The 22,449-nt window shown below is 32.1% G+C and overlaps 1 protein-coding gene across 1 annotated transcript; it reads right to left on the bottom strand.

The window, feature by feature from the left end:
* Window positions 1-4,124: 4,124 nt before the first annotated feature.
* On the bottom strand, window positions 4,125-20,257 carry LOC137933376 (UNC93-like protein). Its single transcript, XM_068777319.1, has 11 exons — window positions 20,232-20,257; window positions 19,005-19,241; window positions 17,176-17,338; window positions 13,612-13,735; window positions 10,786-10,934; window positions 9,894-10,012; window positions 8,762-8,921; window positions 7,523-7,663; window positions 6,715-6,841; window positions 5,728-5,848; window positions 4,125-5,079 (listed from the first exon to the last, which is right to left on the bottom strand). Exons 2-11 carry the CDS (start codon window positions 19,229-19,231, stop codon window positions 4,941-4,943), a joined length of 1,470 nt encoding a protein of 489 aa, XP_068633420.1. The 5' UTR covers window positions 19,232-19,241; window positions 20,232-20,257; the 3' UTR covers window positions 4,125-4,940.
* Between the last annotated feature and the right edge of the window lie 2,192 nt (window positions 20,258-22,449).

The raw sequence follows: 22,449 nt of genomic DNA, 5'->3' as shown, positions 1-22,449 counted from the left end.
GGTTGTATTTAATTCATTGCAACACATCTGTCGCACGCAGCTCCCGAAGTAAACACGTTATATATTCAATGTAGCAAATACGTTGTTGTGTTTAATTATGAAGGCAAGTAATGGACTCGATAACAGTACTAAGATTCGCTTATAGCTTTTTAATACAGATATTGTGCAGAACATGTTTAAATTCCATTTGCAACTTATTACTCACACTCTCTGTAATATAAAACTATTGCAGGACAATTTCTGTTAATTATTTAACTTTAGTACACAACATCGAGGTACATGAAGCCTTATAAGAGTTACTATTATTTTTACTATGTTTTTTGCACTATTATTCAAGTCTTTATGCCTATTGTGTACAGGAATTCTTAACTTACGTAATGTCAAGTTATTGCAGCTATTATTTTAGTCAACTCCAGTTACTAGGTCTTCCTTACTGTATGTAGAATTTGCATTTAGATATAACTAAGACATCTTAGGATAATAATCTGATTATTGTTGTAAATACCTACATTTTGTTACGTGTTGCCGTCCAAATAGATTCAATATAGCGAATTAATTATCGAAGGATTTGTATGTCTTCATCGAAAATGTGGCATTAAAACGAATGGATAATCCAAAAAAATTGAAATATGTTTTATAACATACATTAAATTCATTTCTCTTCCATTTTGTATGATCACTAAAATTTTCGGTGCTAAACGACCCTGTTTAGTAATAAGTATATGTAATTTTTCGTAGAATTAAATTGTAAATAAGAGCCTTACTGTATAAAACTTTTTGAGGCTAATATCGTCTACATTTATATACAGGGTCACAAAGATACAATCTGTATATAATATACATTATTTTATTGTTAGATTGATTTATGGTTATATCACTTTATACATAGCATTTATTTATACCACACCTGAAAAAAGCTCAGAATAATTATACCGACTACAGTTACAATTAGTTTTTATATTTTGTAAAAACTTTTTATACTATTTAATAAATTGCATAATGATTTTGAAAATATAGAGTAATGTAATAAATAAATCTGATTATTTAAATACACTATTGTATCTCACAAATTATATATTACTATAAGAAAGAAGTTTTAAACTGTGGTAATCTCCTTAATTGCCAAACTAGTATATTAACTTGACAATTTGTAATCGAAAAAAAAAATTCGTTAATGTTGTACATCTGATATTAACTCTAGAACGTATTAAAACGATTTTATTACAAATAAATACATTAAAAGTTATCTTATTGAATGAGTGTATGAATAAATAAAAGAAACAAAACGTAAAGGTAACATTACCTAATACATTGTGCCTTGAATGTGGTCTTCCTTTTTACTGTTAAATTTAATATAGAAATAGTAATCGATGAATATTTTTAAAAAGTATTACGGTTGTACGCTTTAAATTGAACTCTATAACCCGATAGCAAGTATATATACATACATATACTATATATATATAGTTACATTTCAACGAAATCGTTGCTAAGTGATTAATGTAAGTTGTAGTTAAAGCTTTTGTTAATTAACGTATGTTTATGATGGACCAGTGACTTACATATGTAAATTTGTACCTATAATTAATATATTTTTGTGTTGTGTATAATATTTTTTAACGATTTTAAAAGCATAAGGGACAAACTGGAGGTTTATTTGCTAAATATTACTACATGTAGATCTATTAATACTTAAAAATAAATATACATACATTTTATTTAATATGGAGAATATTACTGAACCACAAAATACTCGAGTATAGTAAGGCATGCAACAAGTATAGTTAACATATAATCATAATTCACACCAATTATTTTCACTTATTTGTTTGCATGTCTTACATACCGCAGTGTTAAATTAAACGATCACCTCGGCCTAAAATATTGAATATCAATCTTATTTGTACACAATGATTATTGTTTATCATTATAAGATGTTTGTAATTATATAACAGTGGTGTTAAAGCTAATTTACCTAACATGTAGTTGACATGTTCATTAAATAATATCATGAAAAGCTATAAATAAATAACATACAATAAGTGAATTATGAATAAATAGCATAAATAAATAACACTGCTATATTGGATTTTTTTAAATAGCGTTAAGCCTCCAGCTGTTGTTGCCCAGTCGCCGGCGTTCGTTATTCTAATGAATAACTCGAACGGCCTCCGATAAGTTTTTAGTCAATCGTTTACCTTTCTTCAGATCATTGTTAATAAGTACTTAGTTTGTTAGCTTTTTAGCTATTAACGGATTACATTCGATCCAAATTATAAGTATTTATGTGGAGAGAATTAAACAACGGTTTATTTGAATTGGTTTTAGTTTTATTTTAAATCCTTATAACACAATAAAGGGGTAATATGTGAACAAGTTACATACAAAGTAAAGAACCAAAGTATTATTTCTAAACGATTTTTTTTACAAAAAAAATTGAATCTATTCAGGATGATCAGTTACAGGTGTAAAAATATTTCAATGGAATATGTATATTTTGAGCTTATCTAAATATTAATGATTTCAGAAATAATAAACATCAAGTAAATGGAATTATACAGAGAGATTGATTCCAGGTGTAAAACCTTTAAAGGAATGAATGTATAGTATTTCAAATAACTCTGAATAAATTAATATTTATGAGATATCTTACATTGTTTTATTTTCTTTAAAAATGGAACGGGCAAATAACTTAATCAACATTAATTAACTTACTATCATTACTTTATTTATATTTTCTGAAGCGATTTATTTTTAAATAGGGTGTAACATAGATTAATTGCCTACAAATGAGCCATTTGCCCTTTTAAAGTATATGTATTTAAATAACCAATCATCCTGTAGGTAGTAATATCAGCGGCAAAATCCTCGTAGTAAACTAGACTCTTTTATTAATTATTATCTCAAATCTATAAAGTAAGTGATCTCTCTTCGTTTCTAAAAACTGTCCATAGCACCTGCTAATAGTATTAAAATCGTATTTTTTTCACCTGCAAACAGTATTTTTTTCACAGATTAGAGATGTTTGACTGTTGGCATTTATAATAGATTAACCGTAGAACGCCGGCGGCCAGATCGATCGGTAGCTATTATCGGATTATTATAAAAGGCCTCACCACGTTTTCTTAAAGCACGGTACAGCGGTTGCGGTAGCACTTTATCAATTCTCTCTTATTAGGATTGATACCTCACATTTCAGAAAACCCTGTTCTTCGGAATTAATAATTTCCTAATCCATCATAATTATGTAGACAATGCTTCTTATTTATTTTGTTGGACTAACATATATTAAATTTTTTTTTTTAAATAATTGCGTCCTCTGCGTTCTACGGTGCCCCACAACGATCGCCAACCAGCCTGCCAAGCGTGGCGATTATGGTTAATTCCCCCATAGATATCTTTAGAGGCCTAACTGTAACGACGATACAAGGGGCATTTATTTACAACCTAGTGGTTAAATACAATGAGATTTAATTATATGTCGCGTGTTTCACTATCTACAGAAAATCGTTTTTACACCGCTGTCGGTCACAAAATGTGAAGAAAACAATTGAAACTAACCGAAATATCCTTAGAGCAAATTCTTAACAGATGTTATCATTTACCATAGAGACATGGGAGATCTTATCGACCCATTATCCTATGTATGAGTCGAGGATAATAATGGAAATTTAACAAAGCTAATATAATTCAAATAATACTTATTGAGTAATAAATAATAAATATATAGAGCACAAAATTAATTATATTTAAAATATTAAAGAGGTGCCTATTTGGAAATATTCTCAAAGTAAACCTTACGTCTTAACTTCGTTGAAACGGTTCTTTATAGACAGACGATTGGTTAGTTTCAAGTAAAAAGTTTTTGTTACAGCATTCCGAGTAAACGATTATTTGCTACAACAATTTCCACAGGCGCTTATTACTAATATTAACTTTACATTCATATCCAAATATTTCATTAAATATCCATTAGATCTGTAATACTAATTAGTAAAACAACATATCACAAAGGATATTAAGTAGTAAGAGTATATATTCGTATATCGCGATGTCGCATATTACCTCCTATATTAATATTTCAATGATGAAATATTATGTATTAAATACAATACGTGCTTCAATGTTTATTAAATCAAATAACTGAATGTTCCAGAATTGTGTGTATAAAGTCATTTGGTAAAAAGAGATAAAAAACTGTGCTATTAATAGGGTAAGGCGTTTGTAACGACAAACGCCGTTTTTATAAGAAATTACCCGTGCTAACCTTGAACAAACCTTATCTAACGCCTTATCTAAAGGACCAAATCTTATAAAAATATTTTCTCAACTTCTTTATAACCTGTTTTGTAATGTCTATACTAAAGCGTACTGCTTTTTTAACGAAATTTTTTAAATTGAAAATGAAGCTTCTGTTACTATTACAATTAATAAAAATATCTATTATCTGTATCTTTTATATAATCTACACAATGAAAATAAGAAAATATAAGGTAGCAAAACCTCATCCTGCCAGTCACAAGAAGGCATGCGCCAGTAACATTACCTTTTAGAGGAATGAAACTGACGTGAAAACCATATTTAAAATAAAAATAAATATTCGACAAATGTCGACAGCATAGCTCGAGTCTGTTATTCAAGAATAAGCGTACACTTGGAAACATCTGAAGGTTGTTTAAAAATAATCAGCACTAACACAATCAAAGACATTAGTATATATTAGGTAATCGCGTATCTATTTATCTTCGACTTTGAGTAATTACTTATCTTCACCGTTGTTTACATGTTAAAGGAAAGACTTTGTAACGTTAACCTTAGGACCAAATATCTAGAGAATATGATATGACAATCGCTTATTCTCATTAGGTCCTGTATCATTTTATAAGGTAACATATACAATTCAATATTGTTTGAAATCCTCTAATAAATAAATGCGCGACTCATTCTCGTTCGTTCTTTTCAGCGACCAGTTCGAAGTTTCTCTCGCGATGATGGGACTTCTTGACTTTGTACTCCATTATCTCTATGGTTGTGTACCCGGAGAAACCCACGAGCAATAGACCCAAGAGAATTAATAACCTGTGAACATGTATAACATCAGTGTGAATCTACAAGCTAATCTATACTTATTAAAATGGTTGTTTGTACATATGAAATAAAATTGAAAATCATTTAACGTAATTGTATGTGTATTTATTTTTTCACGGAGAAAGTTTGTTTTCTCTAATGTTGAAATTTGCCACCAGATGGCACTGTGCCCTTTACCTTTAAACCGATTACCATCGAAATTTAAATGTGTTTTTACATAGAGAAAGTGTAAAAGTATAGTTATATATTTAGCATGAAGATATACTTTTAAAATTATCATTATTATTAGTCTGCCAAATTTTAATTTTAATTTTGAGGTTTTCGTTAGCTACTTATGTGCACATTAGAAATAGAAATAGTCAAAGAAATTTATGAAATCAAAAATTATTAATAGTATTTTCTCGGACAATTTTTAGTTTCAACTGACAGAACATGTTCCAGTTTCAGCAAGTGTTTTATTATCCGTGTAGATTCTTTAAAGATTATTTTGAACTTCGCTTGCAATTGGATACTTTTACCCATGCAATTACTATCAATAAAGTGTTGTTTGCAACCGCATTCATCTTTGAAGTCAGACGAATAATCGTTATAGAATAAATGAACGTTAAACTGAATTAACATATAAATTATATATATCACCTCGTCCTCACGCAAAGGTATGGAGCGGACGCATACGACAGCACGCTGCCTGTAGATTCCCAGAGCCTGAAGTTCGAGAAAGCAGCCTCTTCGTCACCGGGGAATAAGATTCCGGATAGAGCTAGAATAAAACCAAAATATTAATTTAAATCAAATATCAATGAATCACTTTCAGTTTTGCCAGTGTGTTAATCGTACAATTTTTTCATTGACATGAAAGAAGATATATACATGGTGATAGGAAGGAGCTGTAAACACTCCAAAGGCGTGAATGTACAACTTATTTGGCATCAATATATACACAATTCAATCATCAAAACGTAATGACAATATAGATAAGAAAATAAATTTTTAAAATTCGAATTATAGTAAAATTAATTATCGTTTACTACTTATTCCCCAGAGTTTGTATTGTCTGAAGTTATTTGCCTGTCGCATTTCAATAGAAAAAAAAAATACTTATTTCAAAGTGATCACTTTAACCAGTTCTCAACCCTACGACGTTCGTCACACATCATTGGTACAGGGATGCTGATTACGAAACAAAGCTTGAACACGCTTGTTTAAGCTAAATAGAGATAGTTCCTATCCTGTATATTGAATGAGTGAAAAGAAGAATAAAAAGACACGTACGATCTAATATATCTACGTAGATAGCGCAAACTTGAAGTCGTACAGAGACTAGATAACAAAATATAAGCCTTTATTCGCTGATATTAATCTTCACTACAACCGTAGGATGCTCATACCTTGACAAGGGCCTCCTCTATAGATTTCTATAAAGTCTGATTGGTAGCTGCCAATCAATAAACATCTAACAATAAAAAAATGAGATAGGCATGAATTAAGTCAATAACTGCAAATAAATTATGACAGCAACCAGTTTGTATGTCAGATCTTCCTTCAACATACGCACCTTGCTCTAGTTAGCGATGCTAAAACGTCCCTCACAAAAATAATTATAAAATGGGTAATTAATTCTCTAACCATTGACTTGTACGAGCCATACGGCATCCGCCGCCCCCCAAACGGCAGCCAGCACGAAGAACACCAACCACTGGTCAGGGCTAGGTCTCCACAGCATCAGCGCGCTTATTAAGCACAAGTTTAGAAGCTGGAAATTAAAAATGTATCTACCATTGAAAAAGTTTTCCACTAAAAAGTGGTTTTATGATTAAAAATGAAACAATTTAGATGAATACCCCACACCTTCTAGACAAGATATTTGGAAATAATTCGGTTTGGCAATTATGAAAATTTATATATAATATCAGGTATATATTCACCACGTCGACATATGCAGATTTAGATTCTTTAACTAAAATTTTGAATCAATTGTCTTTCATTTTGTTTTTAAGTCTATATTCGACTCGTTTGGATGTTGGCATACTTGAACTCGAGCTGAAATAGTAACTAATAATTTTTAGTAATTATGTAATAGGGAAATTCTGTTTGCAATAATTTTCTCCCCAAACATTACAGTTGTAAGTCAAAACTATAAGTAACGACAAAATGTTAGAATAAAAATTTCTTATCGAAAAATTCTAAATATAATTTTTATTCAGTACTTACAATAATTTCGAAATTATAAATTTACTCGTCGATGCGTTTCTACGTCGACCGGGCCATTGATTTACACGAATGCCTTTATCAGCCATAAAACACTGTTTACACAAGCATTACATACTTAAGTGTAACCTTATTAACCTTAAACCTCAGCGTATTTCAAACTCTTAGGTTCTTCTTTTCTTAGACTTGGTGCTAAAATGGAACATGAAATGATCATAGAACTAACCAGAGCAGTGACCATAACAGGGAACCTGCCAGTTAACTTGACGACGGCGCCTGCCAGTGGGGCCGCGAGCGCGTTGAAGACACCGAAGCAGATCATCACGAACCCGATGTTACTGATACCGTAAGCGCAGCCGACAAATGCCTGCGAAAAGAAGTATTAACTCAGTTTTAAATTATGATTACCAGATTTCTTAACAATGATGTAGCTTTCAAGCCAGAACACTCAATATTACTGGCCATCGCAGTCATTGATACTTTTTAGTGTATATTTATGATTCCTCGTTCGAATTCAAATTCGGATGCCAATTTCAATTTGAAATATATCAGTGATAGCGGCCTTTGTGTTAGGGTCAATCACGTTTATGAATAGTTTCTTTAATAATAATTTAATATCATGTAGATCGCAAGTGGCTTTCATTTTCCTCACCATCTAAGAAGGAAGACATACGTGTACGGTTAGTTACATACTGCTACCTAAAAACGCTTAAGTAAGAGCAGGCATCGTAAGATATACAATTGGAATAGCGGAAGAGCTTTGGAGTGTCATATTACTCGGAAAGGAAAACACGATTATTTGTCTAACATACGTATGTAAGAAAATATTATTTTTAGGAGTTTTTATACTGGTCGTATATCTCTTCTGCAAGAGTTCAAATATACTTCTATATAAAATGTTTTAAAGAAAACAACTCAAAACCTATTTTATTCAATTTTACCAAACATATTTACTAATTCATTAATTATTGTGTTGCACATGCACATGTTCGTTTTACAATTTAGGTTAAATCGTTATCGTAGGAAAATTAGTTAATCAGAGAAACGTTTTTAGATACTTTCACGGTAACTTTTATGTTTTATATTTAAATGAGGAGTGAAATTAAAGACGTCTGGCATTAATTTTGGAGGACACGAAGCTCACACTTTAGCGAACAATCTATTGTTTGATAGTATATAAGTACGAAAGATGGTACCTCGTATTGGATTGTCACTCTATACATGATTAACATTCCAATACAAGGATGCTAACAGTGGCTTGAACGGTTTTTGTATTATATTCTAAATGACAAAATGAAGCTACTGAATATATTTAACTTACTATAGACAAAGTCACATAATCGCGGTTTACAGATGTTTAAATTAAACCCCAATATTGTGGGTCATGTAGTGGTGTTCGAGAAAACCTTGTGATCATTTGAAGGTAATTTGAAAACATGCATTCTTTATTTAAAATTTATATCACCTGTGTGAAGTCAGCAGCCATGAAAGCCTGTTCGGCTCCGATGTACCCGATCACGGGCAGCAGTAAAAGCTGATACTTATGTCTTAGCTGTCGTAGTGTTACAGCCAGCAGCTCGGGTCCTGATTTACCGTGACTTGCCGGCTGACGACCAGAACTGTACCTGGTGATTGATTAAAATTCTCATGTAGGTTAAAAACAACATGAACGAATATCTAGAGTTTTTAAATTTGTTTGCTTACAAATATGTATTATTAAAATTTGATCTCAACAGAACTGTACGCCAGTCATAAAACTAAAAAAAAAATCATTATCATATTTTAATGAAATATTGCCGTTAAATAATCGTCTCAGTAATTAGATTTTTTTAAACTTTTTAAGCATAGATTTTGCCAATTTGACAAAATGGGGTTAAAAATTTTAATGAAAAAATCGACTTATATTTGCAGGATGACTCCTGGACAAACTTCTGATTGATGCAATTCTACAACCCTTATTTACGATTAATATCATAAAATTTATGATGTGATCAAACCATAACCTATAAATTATCTTCTTAATTGGAAACATTTATGTACTTCTAGCTATCTAGTACGCGGCTTAGTATTTCTAAAACGTAGATAAATCGGTGATTCCGAAGTTTATCATATTTATTTCTGTTGTTGTATAGAATATAATGTACTGACAGATCACATGTGTATATTTAGTATTCAAACATTAATACTGAGCTGTACGCTTGTATTAGCCGTTTGAAACTTAAAGGAAGGTGCGTTTTCGTGGATGTAATATAAGTTGTAAGTAACACAGTTGGTGTAATATTTTTTGGTCTATAATTAAAGTTTATATTCATTTCTTGTTACGGGACAAGAAAATTGTTGTGTTAAATGTTGTATTAAGCAAATAGATCATTCTATATGTAATTAGAATGTAAACATTAGTGTAAAGTTGTACACTTGTATTGTAAGCTCATAGGAAGGTGAAGGATGGCGCACATTCGTGGATGCCGATTATAGGAACACGATTGGAGTAACGTTATTCGATCTATAGAAGTGCATGTTCATTTCTTATTATCAGAAAAGATAAGTGGTGTAAGCGAGTTATAAATAAGTAATGAAAAGGAATCTTTTCGGTCTACCTGCTCAGAGAGTCCACGCCGACGAATACCAAGATGACAGCGGACGCCATGCACGCGAGGTAAACGCTAGCAATCACTTGGATCTTTAAAGCTGACGGCGGTTCGAGATTCGCGTTCTCCTTTAAAATAAATTTAAACCGATAACATCTTCACTCGTTCTGACACAGTTTCTTAAAACGATAATTTATTACACAATATACAGGGGGATTGGTCATAGATGTGTTTTAAAGGAGTAATTGTATATATTTACTATAAATTTATGTAAGGTACATACCCTATAAAAAATGATTTCAGAAATAGTAACTAACGTAATGATAACGTAGTAAGACATTAAATCTAATTACTTTTTACTTTTCATCCATGCAGACTGTAGTTAATAGTCTTTTTCAATGCACTTGAAAAAATAAATTAATATTACATACTTTAGAGTAATTAGCTGTATAAAGATACATGTTGGTTGGAAATAAGAAAAAATCTTCAAAGCTTTTTTCTGAAAAATGAGCTGTACATTCACTGCCTTAAAGTTTTTACATCCATACACTGTTTTAACAAAAAATATTGTAAATATAACAAAAGTATTCACTAATATCCCAACTTGCTTTAATTAAGATATGATTAATAAAAATCATGAACGATACATATTAATTTTGTCAAATTAGCTTAAAAAAGTAGAGAAAGCTACAATAATATTATTAACTAATATTTATTTATTTATAAATCTATATCTTATTTATTCATCCACAATAGATTTTAAGAAAATGTATATTCGAAATTAAGAACATTTCTAAAATAATATGAAAGAACTATTTAGTGTTTTTAAACATAATTTTGGAAATAATAGATGTATTCATTAAAAATTTCAAAATTGTTCTTAAACTTTTATATTACTAACATGAGCTTCGGAGCCGCTGCAAAAGTTCACGCCGCAAGTGGCGCCAAAATCCAGCTTTTGTATGGTGAAGTTGCTAATCAGACCGGAGGCCCTTGGTGCTATGGTTTCGTTGACGTGATGTGAAGTTTCGCCCAGAGAAGATGACAGAACTGTCAATATATTAAGGGAATTAGATATTACTCTTCTAATATTTAAAAGAAACACGATTATTTTTCATAAATGGCTACCGAAACATAATAGTTGCTCCATACCAAAGTTCAGAATTCTACAGTTTTCAACATCATGATATCAGCTGACAGACGCCTACTGCAAAGCATAGTTCCCCTTCAAATATCGTCACAACGACGAATCTTGCGTTGCCCACATCTAGCGACTTCCCGCAACCTTGACTATGTCATCGGCCAACTTAGTGGGTCAGTTTTATTTAAGCATTATCAAACAGTGTAGACATAAACCTCTACCGTCCGCGTCTGCTAATTCATGCCCGAACAAATGAAGCGTTACGGCCCGCGGGCGTTAATTCACGCCCGAGTGACATCTTTGATTTTTCTTTTTTTTTAATAAGATAATGAAGTCTCTATTTCTTACTAGAATACGATTGCATGTACTTATTCTTATAGAAGAAAATCTTCCTTCCGAGTCTATTTTTATCAGTAGATTAGTTTTTATCTGTTATAAGCATAAGTTTCTGATGAGATCAAGCGATAAAAACCTTTTTCGCCGGGTCCGTTAAGAGTTAATAAATAGAGAGAATAGGCTCAGTGCCTCCAACATAAAAAGATTCATTATTGGTAATACAATCGATGTTTAGTTTAATGTCTTACTATCACAAGTAACTACATTGGTCTAAGCAAACTTAAATGACAGCTTACGACAAACAAATAGACAGTACGTATACTGTATTCCTAACATATACTTTAATAATAAATGTTTCATCTTTAACAAGCACTGAAAAAATTGCATATTATTTTTTCTTTTCAATTAAGTGAATTTTTATTGATTAGTTTTTATAAGAAAGTTGCCATAACACTTTATAATACTTATGTATGCATAACTGGTGTCTACTATGACTATAAATTTAACTAGTTACTTTGAACGCTGATACTAATTTATTATGATCTATTTGATCAAGAGGTATTGCTATGAAAAGTGACAACTATTAATTATTATTTTTGTAAAACTTATATTAGCGTTATTATTAAGACTGTAATGAAATAGGTTAAATACTCTATACTAGCATATCTTGTAGAATAAACAAATAGGTTGTTATTTTTTTAATATAATAAGGTAAAGAGACGATCGCGGTATTCATCCGATAACAGCGGACCTAATTCTAGTTTTATGTGTTATTCTAGGCGCATAGTTTATGTGAAATATATTGCTACGGCTCCGACAAATCCTAAAACAAAAAATCTTTAAAATGTGACATGCGCTAATACGTACTGGACCCTCATGTATGTAATTCCCGATCCACTTTAGCTAATAGGAGGTTTATATCCTAGCATTGGTAAAATGACAAGACCGGAGAGTACATATATATGTGGTTAGCGAGACAAAGGAAGTATCAGCCGCTCGGTTCAGCCAGTACGCCATAAACGACTTACATGACGACGCTGCGGCAGTGCTAAGTATCAATTAGCCTCGGACCACCTCCCGCTCCACCGCGCTTTCCTAAGGCGCGGTACAGCGATTTCGAAAGCGTTATAGCATAACACCGACCTTTACTAATATTCTTATAATGAAACTCTGACTCTTTGCCTCTCCTGACCGTGAACAAACAAATTCCTTACCTGTAGGCAGCGACCGAGGTCGCACTGTCACTTCCGTCGACGCGGTACAAAAACAAAAACAGTGTCTATGACCGCTGATCAACCACATACCACTGTTTCCTTATTTAAAATTTAGCGAAACTATTCAATTTTTTATGTCTCATTGGCAAAAGTCGCTTAACGAAACATAGAGAGGGCTATGCTCAGGATTTCTCTACGAGGTCATGTCACAAATAAATGCAAAGATATGCATGTTGAAGCGGCAATAGGCAGATCAGATAGTATAAACAGATGACTAAGCGAAACATAGGTCATCCAGCCACAAGTGGACAGGCGAGCTTGTCAGAAGACGCTGGAAGCAGATCGCTTTCAATCGGACTTATTGGAAAACTATGAAACAAACATGTCCAACAGTAGACATCCTATTTAGTAGATTCCATTGTTAATTATAGAAATAATATGTTTTTGTAACGTATTTTAAATTAATAAACGGATATCTAGTATATGAATGTGATCACAAAAAAAACATAACTTTGTTGTATGCACTTCAAATCAAAAGGCGTTTCTCTCAACCTTATTTCAACTTTAAAGATGCCATTATCCTTGTTAACGTTGTCATCCTTATTATTGAGAGTCGAAGAGGATTAGCCTGTGTTCCCCTGGACTGAATCTTTCATAGCCCTGCGGCATTAAATTATCAAGATTTTTTAGAGTTCTGCAAGCGATTTTTTCAGTAACCATCAACTGTCAAAGGTTATGACTGTCCTTCTTACTTATGACCCAGGCAGATGTTTAAAAAAACTTGGTTTTGATTTTGGGATCGCATTGAATGCAATATACGAAATTTGCAGCGTAATTATCCACCACCACGACTTCAAATTATCTGTAATGTCTCGATCAAAATAATATTCTCAATAAGGTGAAGATTAAGAGATTACGTAGATTCATTTAGGTTAAATATTATATAAACGGACAAATTATGCCATTCTGAAGCAATTCTTCTAATGAAGTTCATAAGTTATGAGTATAAATTATTCAAAGTAGGAAATAAACTTACTAGCGGACGAGACGAGGTTACCCCAGATCTGCGCCATTTGATAAAACATGAAGAACAGACCGAAAAATCTGACCACAAGAACGTCGGCAGAAACCCCGGACAGCTTCGCATATGGCTCTGCAACCTTAAACATTCACAATTAAAATATATATATTAAAAACATGATGCACGATTTTTAAACTATAGTCTATTCAATTGCTAATTGGATCATAACAGATTAGAAAGACGCGTACGGTATTTACCGAAGAATTTATTTCAACTGTTCATTGTGAATATGGGTTCCTAATTAATTGGTCAAGAGACACGGCATGGGCTAAAGTGAGTGATGACGATGAGTTACGAATTTTTTAATGCGAATGGATTATAGACATGGGTAATAAATATATACAATAAATAAATATATAAACTATATAATGTACATACATAATATCGGACTCTTACAGAAAATCACAAACTTTTTTATATCAGTTATTAGACAACAAGTGGTAGTGGTAAGTGGTAGTATAAAATTATACTTGGTCTGGCCATAAATACTGTTCCAATAAAAAACAGGCTTTTCAAATTGACGAATATTATTTGTGTTTTTTTTTTAATGGAACCAGGCATTACCTTGCAGAAGTCCATCCTAATTGTGTTTATTAATTTTTACTGGTGTTTGTAATAAATATTTTTGATAAATTAAAATGAAATCTTGCATTTTAAAAAAACCTACTTCTTAATTTCTGTACAAACACTACACAAATAAGATATAGAATCAAATGAAATTTTGAAACTCCTCATCTGCTTACTATAAGACGAATGTTTATTTACCAGGCTATTAAAAGGTAAGAAAAGATTGGGCAAAAACAGGGAAAGATTGAATTTGAAAACGAACTTGACCAGAGCTGAGGACTAGAGTCATCCAGTCCCGTTCATTGGATTATTATGTCAGTTTAATAGAGTATAGTATGCTCTTAACGCCATGATTTAAGCCCTTGAAACAATCCAGAACATTGACAGTGACGAATTTTCTCATGTAGAGAGTACGCGAGTCTATTGATATTTATAATCCTGTGAATTATGTATAAACTAACAAATGTTATATTAATAAAGTTTTAAATAACCGAAGCACAACTAATTTTTTGTAACTATGTTTTTGCTTTGTTTAGGCATATAAAAAAGTGGTTTTGGCCAGACCAAGGGTTCGATTAAGGCATCAATTGCTTCCACCGGCTTCTCTTTGTAATTATTTTTAATCTATCGTACAATTGCTTGGGATTGTAAGACTTCTGTACCTAGTCAAAACATTATGCATATGTAAATATTTACATAATTTTAATACTACGTGTAATAAATTTTAATTAAAACATTTGAATAAAATTACTATTAATTTATCAATTATCCAAATAAAACACAATAGTTGGTTACTGTGAAGGCACGCAATATGATTAATATTGTCGTGGTGTGCGACAATACAATAGATGTCAATGGACAAGTAATGGTATAGCTGCGGTTTGCGCATCTGAATCCGTATATATCCAAGTTAAAATGTAAATACCTGACCATAGACTAATCCAGCCTTGAACAAATATGGAACCGATTATTATTTCAAACGTTATCGACTACCAAAAAAAAGTCTTTTTATCAACAATAATATTCTATCACTAAATTATAATGATTACATTATCGTCCTAGATTCTTCAATTTCAATATCATCTTTGAGAATGATTTATAGTTTACATACATTTCGAAAATTTTAAAATTGGAATAATATATTTCTATAATAAATCGCCGTTTGCGATGTTACCGCTGATTGTACTTCTTATTTTGCCTATTGTATTTGATTTGATTTTTTATTCCTGTAGTCTTGATGTATAATAAATAGTGAAATAATAAATAAATGAGTTGTTAATTGGGTGCTTAGAAATAATTAACGTTAATATGCTAAAACATATTTAATTATTTTATCAAAAACAAAATCCGTATAATTTTTTACGTAACTTTAATTATTGCCTTCCATAGCATTTATTTTTTATGAACACTAAAGTAATTTCATTTAAAATCCATAAAAAATGGCGATTGAATTTTAATTATATTGAAACACGTACACAAATTATGAAGTTGTGAATCGAAACGAGAACCGTAACATATCTCAATATTTCTCTTCTTGAATATTATGTGCTCTGCACTTAACAATAGAGTGATATCCTAATACAAAATATACGCATCACTGTTTTGCCTTCGACAACTGCAACTGATCATGTCAAGTTCGATTCTCACGGGCATAAAAGGGCACTCTCACGGAAGCATTTCCCCTGGTCACTCTAAGAAACGTCCGAACAGGTGACATATGATCGCTCTATTGCCCCTGGGTCCTGTAAAAAATCTTTGAAATGGTTCTTACCAAAGCTCCTGAGGAAGCACTAAGCTTTATTATTTTGAAAGAGGTTACAGTTAAGGGATCTCTATGCCATACACTGATGATCAAGGTGGCAAGAACTACCGTCATAAATCTAATAAGTTCAACGGTGTACACAGCAATAATTGAACAACGTTTAATGACAATATGAGTTACGTTTCTAAATTGATTTATTTTTTTATTAAAAGACCTAATAGCAATACAAAACCCAATCAATATATGCAATTGATTTAAATGTATATATCCGGGTTGGTATCTGTAAGAATAGATCCGACATCATATCCGTGTTCGAACGTGCGACACATTTTTTAGTATTCTGTGTGAAATATATATAACACAATTTGAATGGCAATGTCAATTATCTAAGATAATCTTGACTTCCGTTTTCATCGCCTTGTTATTTATGCTATATAATAATTAAGTACTAATAACAGAATCTGTATGCCGGATTAGAATTTGTCTACAAAGTTAAAGCAACGAGTGAGGTAATGGACGTTTTAGCATGCCTTTATCTATAATGACTCAACAAACTGTCTGTGGATTCCAAGAAATTGACATTAAGATAAAAGAAAAAGAAAGAAGTATGTTAATAGGAAAATTTAGTAAATTAATTATTATTTTAACTGTTATCCTTATGTACGCTGGACAGGAGAAGTACGAGAGGTCAGCAGGGGCGGGGGCTATTAAAAAAAACTAACTGTGTATAATCATCGAATCAAAATACATCGTTCACGTGTTTGTCTTTCCCAACACATGCTTTGGTGTTGGCGTCTATATATTCCCATAGGTGGAAAATAGATATTTTTTAAATGAGGTACTGGTACATTTAGTAGACTCAAAAAAACAATTTGATGATAAAAAAGACAAAATGTAAAAATGAGAGAAAAAATCGAGATATCGTGCTTCCAGATCACAAACGACAAAATGTAACTCACGAAGGAAAATGTACGCATGTGTCAGCCTAAGCCCAGGTCCTTTGTTAAGGGCACCTCAAGATCGCCATGCATTCACACCCAAAGAAACAGTGATCATCTCATACAAAAATCAAGGAATATAATAACAAAGAAAGCTATTTCGTATAGTCAGAAGAAGCTACTACCCTGCGCAGTATCGGAAACCAAACAGGGTTAGACAAAAAATGTTTTAAAAAAATTGAGTAAACTTGCCACAGAAAGATATGTGCATTTAGCACACCAGAGAGGTCCTCCTCCGAAACCCACCATCATTCCCGCCGGCACCAGGGTGTAAAGCCGAGGATAGAACTGCGCTGCGATGAAGGGCATGTAGGCGATGAATGACAGTGCCACAGTCCACTTGCAGCCTAGCCATCTTAGGAAATTAAAAAAGTTACGTGAATAAAAGCATCTTTACCGTTGCATGTATAATCTACTTTATAATTGCTAAAATGTTAAGAATTTCTGATTACTTTAATCGCGTAAAAAAAAGATCAAAGCTTATAAACTACACTTGATAGCAGTCATTTATTTTAGTCATAATTGTAGATCATATAATTCAGAAGTAAGTATTACTAATAATTGGTTGTTTTTAATTGGCCTTTAACTGATATCTTAACAAAAGACCCTAAGCAGCTTGGATCTGTCGTCACGAGAGAGAGGGTGTGAAACAATTCACGCCTAACCCCAAGGCGAACAGGTTCCCTTCTCCAAGATTTAATTTAAACTGTATACGTTATGACCGTAACAAAATTAACAATGAATTTATTTATTTATTTATTTAACAGTTTATTGTACACAATAAAAACACTAAAATAACAATACAAATATAACTGACACAACAGGCACTACTTATTTCTAACCAGAAATTTCTTCCAGTAGGCCTACAGAAGAATCAAAATTATGAAGAATAATCAAAATTAAAATAACTTGCCAACTCAAACTATTGATTAACCTATACTTTAATCATAAATTGAATGATTTTATCAAAGGCTGTAGATCGCATTAATGTATGACACTGGGTATACAATCCGAAACGAATCGATGTATCGCGAAGACAAGACGGTAATCATATATGCAGCTTAAACATTAACGAATTAAATGTAAAAATTTGTTAATGCCTTCAAAATTTAATAAGAGAATATGTTCTTTCAATCAAACCAGTTACTTGAATCAAGTTTATTTTTCTAATTAAACAAAAGTAACGAAATAAATTTTGTAAAATTGTTTCTTTAGTCACAACATTTTGTAGAGTAATTATTCGTCTTTAATAATAATTACATGTGTGGATGTACTGACGACATAGTTCAGATCTAGGGAAGTCGGTGGATACGGGCAACGGAAGGCAAGTAATCATGGCGATCTCTGTATGGAGGCTTGTGCCTTCCAGTGGGCGCACATCGGCTGAAAAGCAGAAGAAAAAGAACTATATATAAAGTTCTGCAATTTTAATAAGATCTCGGCTATATATACGTTATAGATTTTTTTATTTCTATGTACAATATAACAAAATTAAAGAATTAAATATTTAAATAAATCAATATAAAAAATAAAGCTGGTAAAAGGAAGGTTGGTAGGAGAAAGAAGTCGTGGCTTCGTAACATTAGAGAGTGGACCGGAATCGCCAGCGCTGCTGAGCTATTACGCAGAACCAAAAATAAGGAAGAGAGCAGGAAGCTGATAGCCAACCTCCACTAGTTGGAGAGGCACTTCAAGAAGAAGAATAAATCAATATAACTTTTATAAAATTACTAGAAGTTTTATCACAAATAAACTGGAAACTTTTGAGGTTTGGCCAAAAGTCATTAATCACTTATATTCAAATTATATTTCAATTTCCTTTGTCACGCAGTCTTTATAAAGAAACTTTTTATTACCGCCACCGCTACTTAGGTATGGGCACTAAGAGACGGGTATCAGCTGTTTCGTTCTATCTCAATGCTCCCGACATAAGCACTCACGGTCTGTTTTTCTTGGCCACCACTTTGCCGCATTTTCGTAAGGCGCGGTACAGCGGTTTCAGTAGCACTATAACAACTTACTTGATAACTATTGCCGGTAAAAATATATTTGACAGGATGAGTGAAAAATATATAGCGGCCAAGGTGAACGTGCCCGCACTGGCGTCGCTGTTCACGGAGCTCTGTAGGTTAGCAGCGCCGTGGAACGCCGTAAATTGCACCATGAACGCAAAACCAAGCACGAAGATGTTTCTGTTGATTCGCCACTTCTCGTTCGTGCCGAATACCACGGCATTGTTGACCGGCATGGTAATATATCTGCAAAGGGACATTACACCAGATTTAATTTTACAGTTACGTTTATAACGATTGCTATAGTGTATCAGAATCATCGTTAATTCAGCCGTAGGACCTCTAATTTTGGAAATAGACCTCCTCCGAAAATTTTCAATAGGACCGGTTGAAAGTGGCCTGGGTCCAGCATCTTCCAACGACCTTAACAAGGTCATCTGTCTTTTAAATTTTAAAGCATTAGAAAGTTAAACTTGTAATTTTGTCTCATGTTTCTAAACCGACAGAGTGATGAAAAAGAGAGATACATTGTCCCAATTACAGAAGCAGAAAATATATATGGATATAGGCTTATCTCATACACAAAAGGACCAATTAGAAGCGGCCTACACCCGGCGTGTATATTGTCTATTCAATTACAATTCCTCTACGTTTAAACAGCTTTCTTCTACCCTAAACAACTATAATATGGTGGTTTCTGGGTCATAGTGGTAGTTTATGAATAAAATTCCTGGCAACAGCCTACTTCCACTTCTTTTTGTCTCTATTTACTGAACATTCATCTCTAACGTTTTGCATTGTTCTTTTTGTCTCACTAACGAGATAGATATTTTTCTTGATCTCTGTCCAGTCGCTGATGTAACAAATCTTTTTTCTAGCGTTATAAGTTGCCAAGATGGTATGTATTGAATCAAAATATATGAATCTGTGTTACTTCGTAATCGGTAGAAAAATAGTGTATCCTGTAAGCAAAAATTCCGGTAAAATGTCGTCATTTTTGTTTTAATAGCCAATAAAATTTGATGGAGGACTACTATGTTATGTTTAGGAATTTAACACTAATAAAATCCACACATGCCTTTTCCCAAGATCAGCCATTTGAAATAAGTAAAAAAATTAATCTTTTCATCAGTTTCATTTAAAAAAAAATTAAACAAATTATGTATAAGCTGCAAATGATAGTACTAATCCATTATGATAAAAAGCGATATACGAAAATTGTTGACAAGTACCCACCCTACACTACCTATCCTGAGACTGATTGATTTGCTCTAAGTCTTGGGTTAATTAACAATTTCGTTACATGGAAATGTTAATTGGGTTTTTACAAATGTTCACAGTACATACATTTCCGTCCCACAATATTAACCTTGTGGCATTTCCACCAGTGACGCGTTATAAATTACGCATATTTTTTCCCAGCTTTTTTTACTTTAAGTACCCAGAATTAAAAGCGGCAATTATTTGCAAATGAAGTTGAGAATATTTTTTGAAACATAGTTTATAGGTTTATAACATTTCATGATCTTTTATTGAGATACGGTTATGTTTAGACATAGATATTTAATTGGTTATAATATGCTTCGCTTTATTTTTTTATTTTTATTTTTACTCGGTCAGGAAACTGGTAATGAACTGGTACTGGTAAATAACATTTTAACAGGCGACTTATATATCAAAGGGTCATTACAAGTACAATTCCGCCTTCAGCATTATTTATATTATGAGGACGTGCAAGAGAATCATAATCCTGCATAGAAGAAAGTTACTCAATAAACTCTATAGCACATACAGGATGAGCAACAGTCTTACAAGATACATATAAATATATACTCACATACACATGCATATATACATATATGCATGTGCATGCACACACACATATGCATACAATGTATAAATAAATAAAAAAGTATTTTAAATTTAAGAACCAAATAAATCGATCATGTATTTGCGCCTTAATACATATGTGTTGACACTAAAAACGTCAAATTCTAATTTTTCGACTATTTTAAAAAATTTATTTATAAATAGATAAAGTTACGTGCCTTTGTTGGCCAAACCTGTTTGTGTACGTATATACCGTGACCGGAATAATAAAACAGATAATATATTTAAAATTAGGTTAATTATATTTTTGTCAATACATCACTTACTTATAAAATGTAAAAGCTTTACAAGATATATATAGTTCATTAATCAACAAAAAGCTACAGGGACATGATGTACATAATAATTAATTTTATTATATAGTTAAACCATTTTAGAGAACATATTTTTACCGGATGTTTCCATACATTATTCGACAGCAAATGAACTATGCATTTATTATCTTAAAACTTATAAATATTTATCCCTTCAAAAACATTGTATGCTTCTATAATCATTCAACCAATATAAAGTAATGTATAAACTAAGTTAAAAAAAAATTGTTAGCGCCTTGTTAAAACTTCATTGAAATAGCAATTGAACTTTCAACAAATAATTTAAATATATTGACATATACTATAAATAGAATATACAATTACAGAGTAAATGAACAATGATTACGGATAATATCGTAAAGGTAAAGGTTGGGGGATTCCCCTTATTGGTGACATTCTAATGTATTCCAGTGCATGTATGTAAATAAACGTACGCTATGGTTAAAATATGAATCATCTGTAATTTTCCTATACCATTAACTGAACTCCGAGTAAATGAATGCTAGTCGAATGAGATTTTAAAAAAGGAAAATAAAACAAAATGATTCACAAGAATATTCCATTTTTAAAAATCTTTTAAATAGATTCTCCTTATCATTATTCCGTTATATTATTTAATCTAACTATAAGTTGTCCAAAAAAGTGACCGACTCTCCGTCATTACCAGTTTATTGCATAGTATTGGACTCCCCAAAACAAATTGTAAGTTTTTAGCAATGCTGTTATTAAAAAACTTAAAGTTAAAAAAGCGCAATGTTGGCCGGGAGCTTACAATTCTAGAGCCACTGACTTGACCATATAGAGTTTAGATAGTAAGGCTGGTGGTTTGCGATAAATACACACTTATTTTATTTTAACAAACGATGAAAGAAAATTTTGCTCCGAAATTACATACGTCGTATTTTCTAGCAAATATTATATCTTCTTTTTCCTTTCTGCCGATTAACGCCTGTTGCAAGGTATAGGCGTCTCCCAAAGATCGTCACAATTACCTCCTGTCCGTATCCATGGAAACCCCGCGACCTTAACTAGTCCTCGCCGGTCCACCTAGAGTGGACTACTCATGTCGTGTACAGATTCGTGGTCGCCACTCCCGAACCTTTCAACCCTAAAAACCGCCAATTGCTCGAGCGATAGATATAGCCTTTAAATACTTACAAAAATATTACATCGTACCGAGTTCGTATTTAGAACTTTATGTAGCATTGTAATATCTTGACAGGAATCATGAATAACAAAAATAACGAACC

Source organism: Battus philenor, unplaced genomic scaffold (assembly GCF_028537555.1).
Source record: "Battus philenor isolate CCGP_79_NKW_IND1 unplaced genomic scaffold, ilBatPhil1.0.hap1 SCAF_13, whole genome shotgun sequence".
NCBI lineage: Eukaryota > Metazoa > Arthropoda > Insecta > Lepidoptera > Papilionidae > Battus > Battus philenor.
Note: the sequence above shows the minus strand (reverse complement) of the source record. Positions and strands in the feature narration are given on the sequence as shown.

What these genes read in the sequence shown, in the direction of transcription:
- LOC137933376 (XM_068777319.1), bottom strand. Translation starts at nt 19,231, where the DNA reads ATGCCGGTCAACAATGCCGTGGTATTCGGCACGAACGAGAAGTGGCGA. An exon ending in TTACCGGCAATAGTTATCAA is followed by an intron (nt 17,339 to 19,004) that starts GTAAGTTGTTAT and finishes TAATTTCCTAAG; the next exon opens with ATGGCTAGGCTGCAAGTGGA. An exon ending in TACCTTTGCGTGAGGACGAG is followed by an intron (nt 5,080 to 5,727) that starts GTGATATATATA and finishes ACATGTTCACAG; the next exon opens with GTTATTAATTCTCTTGGGTC.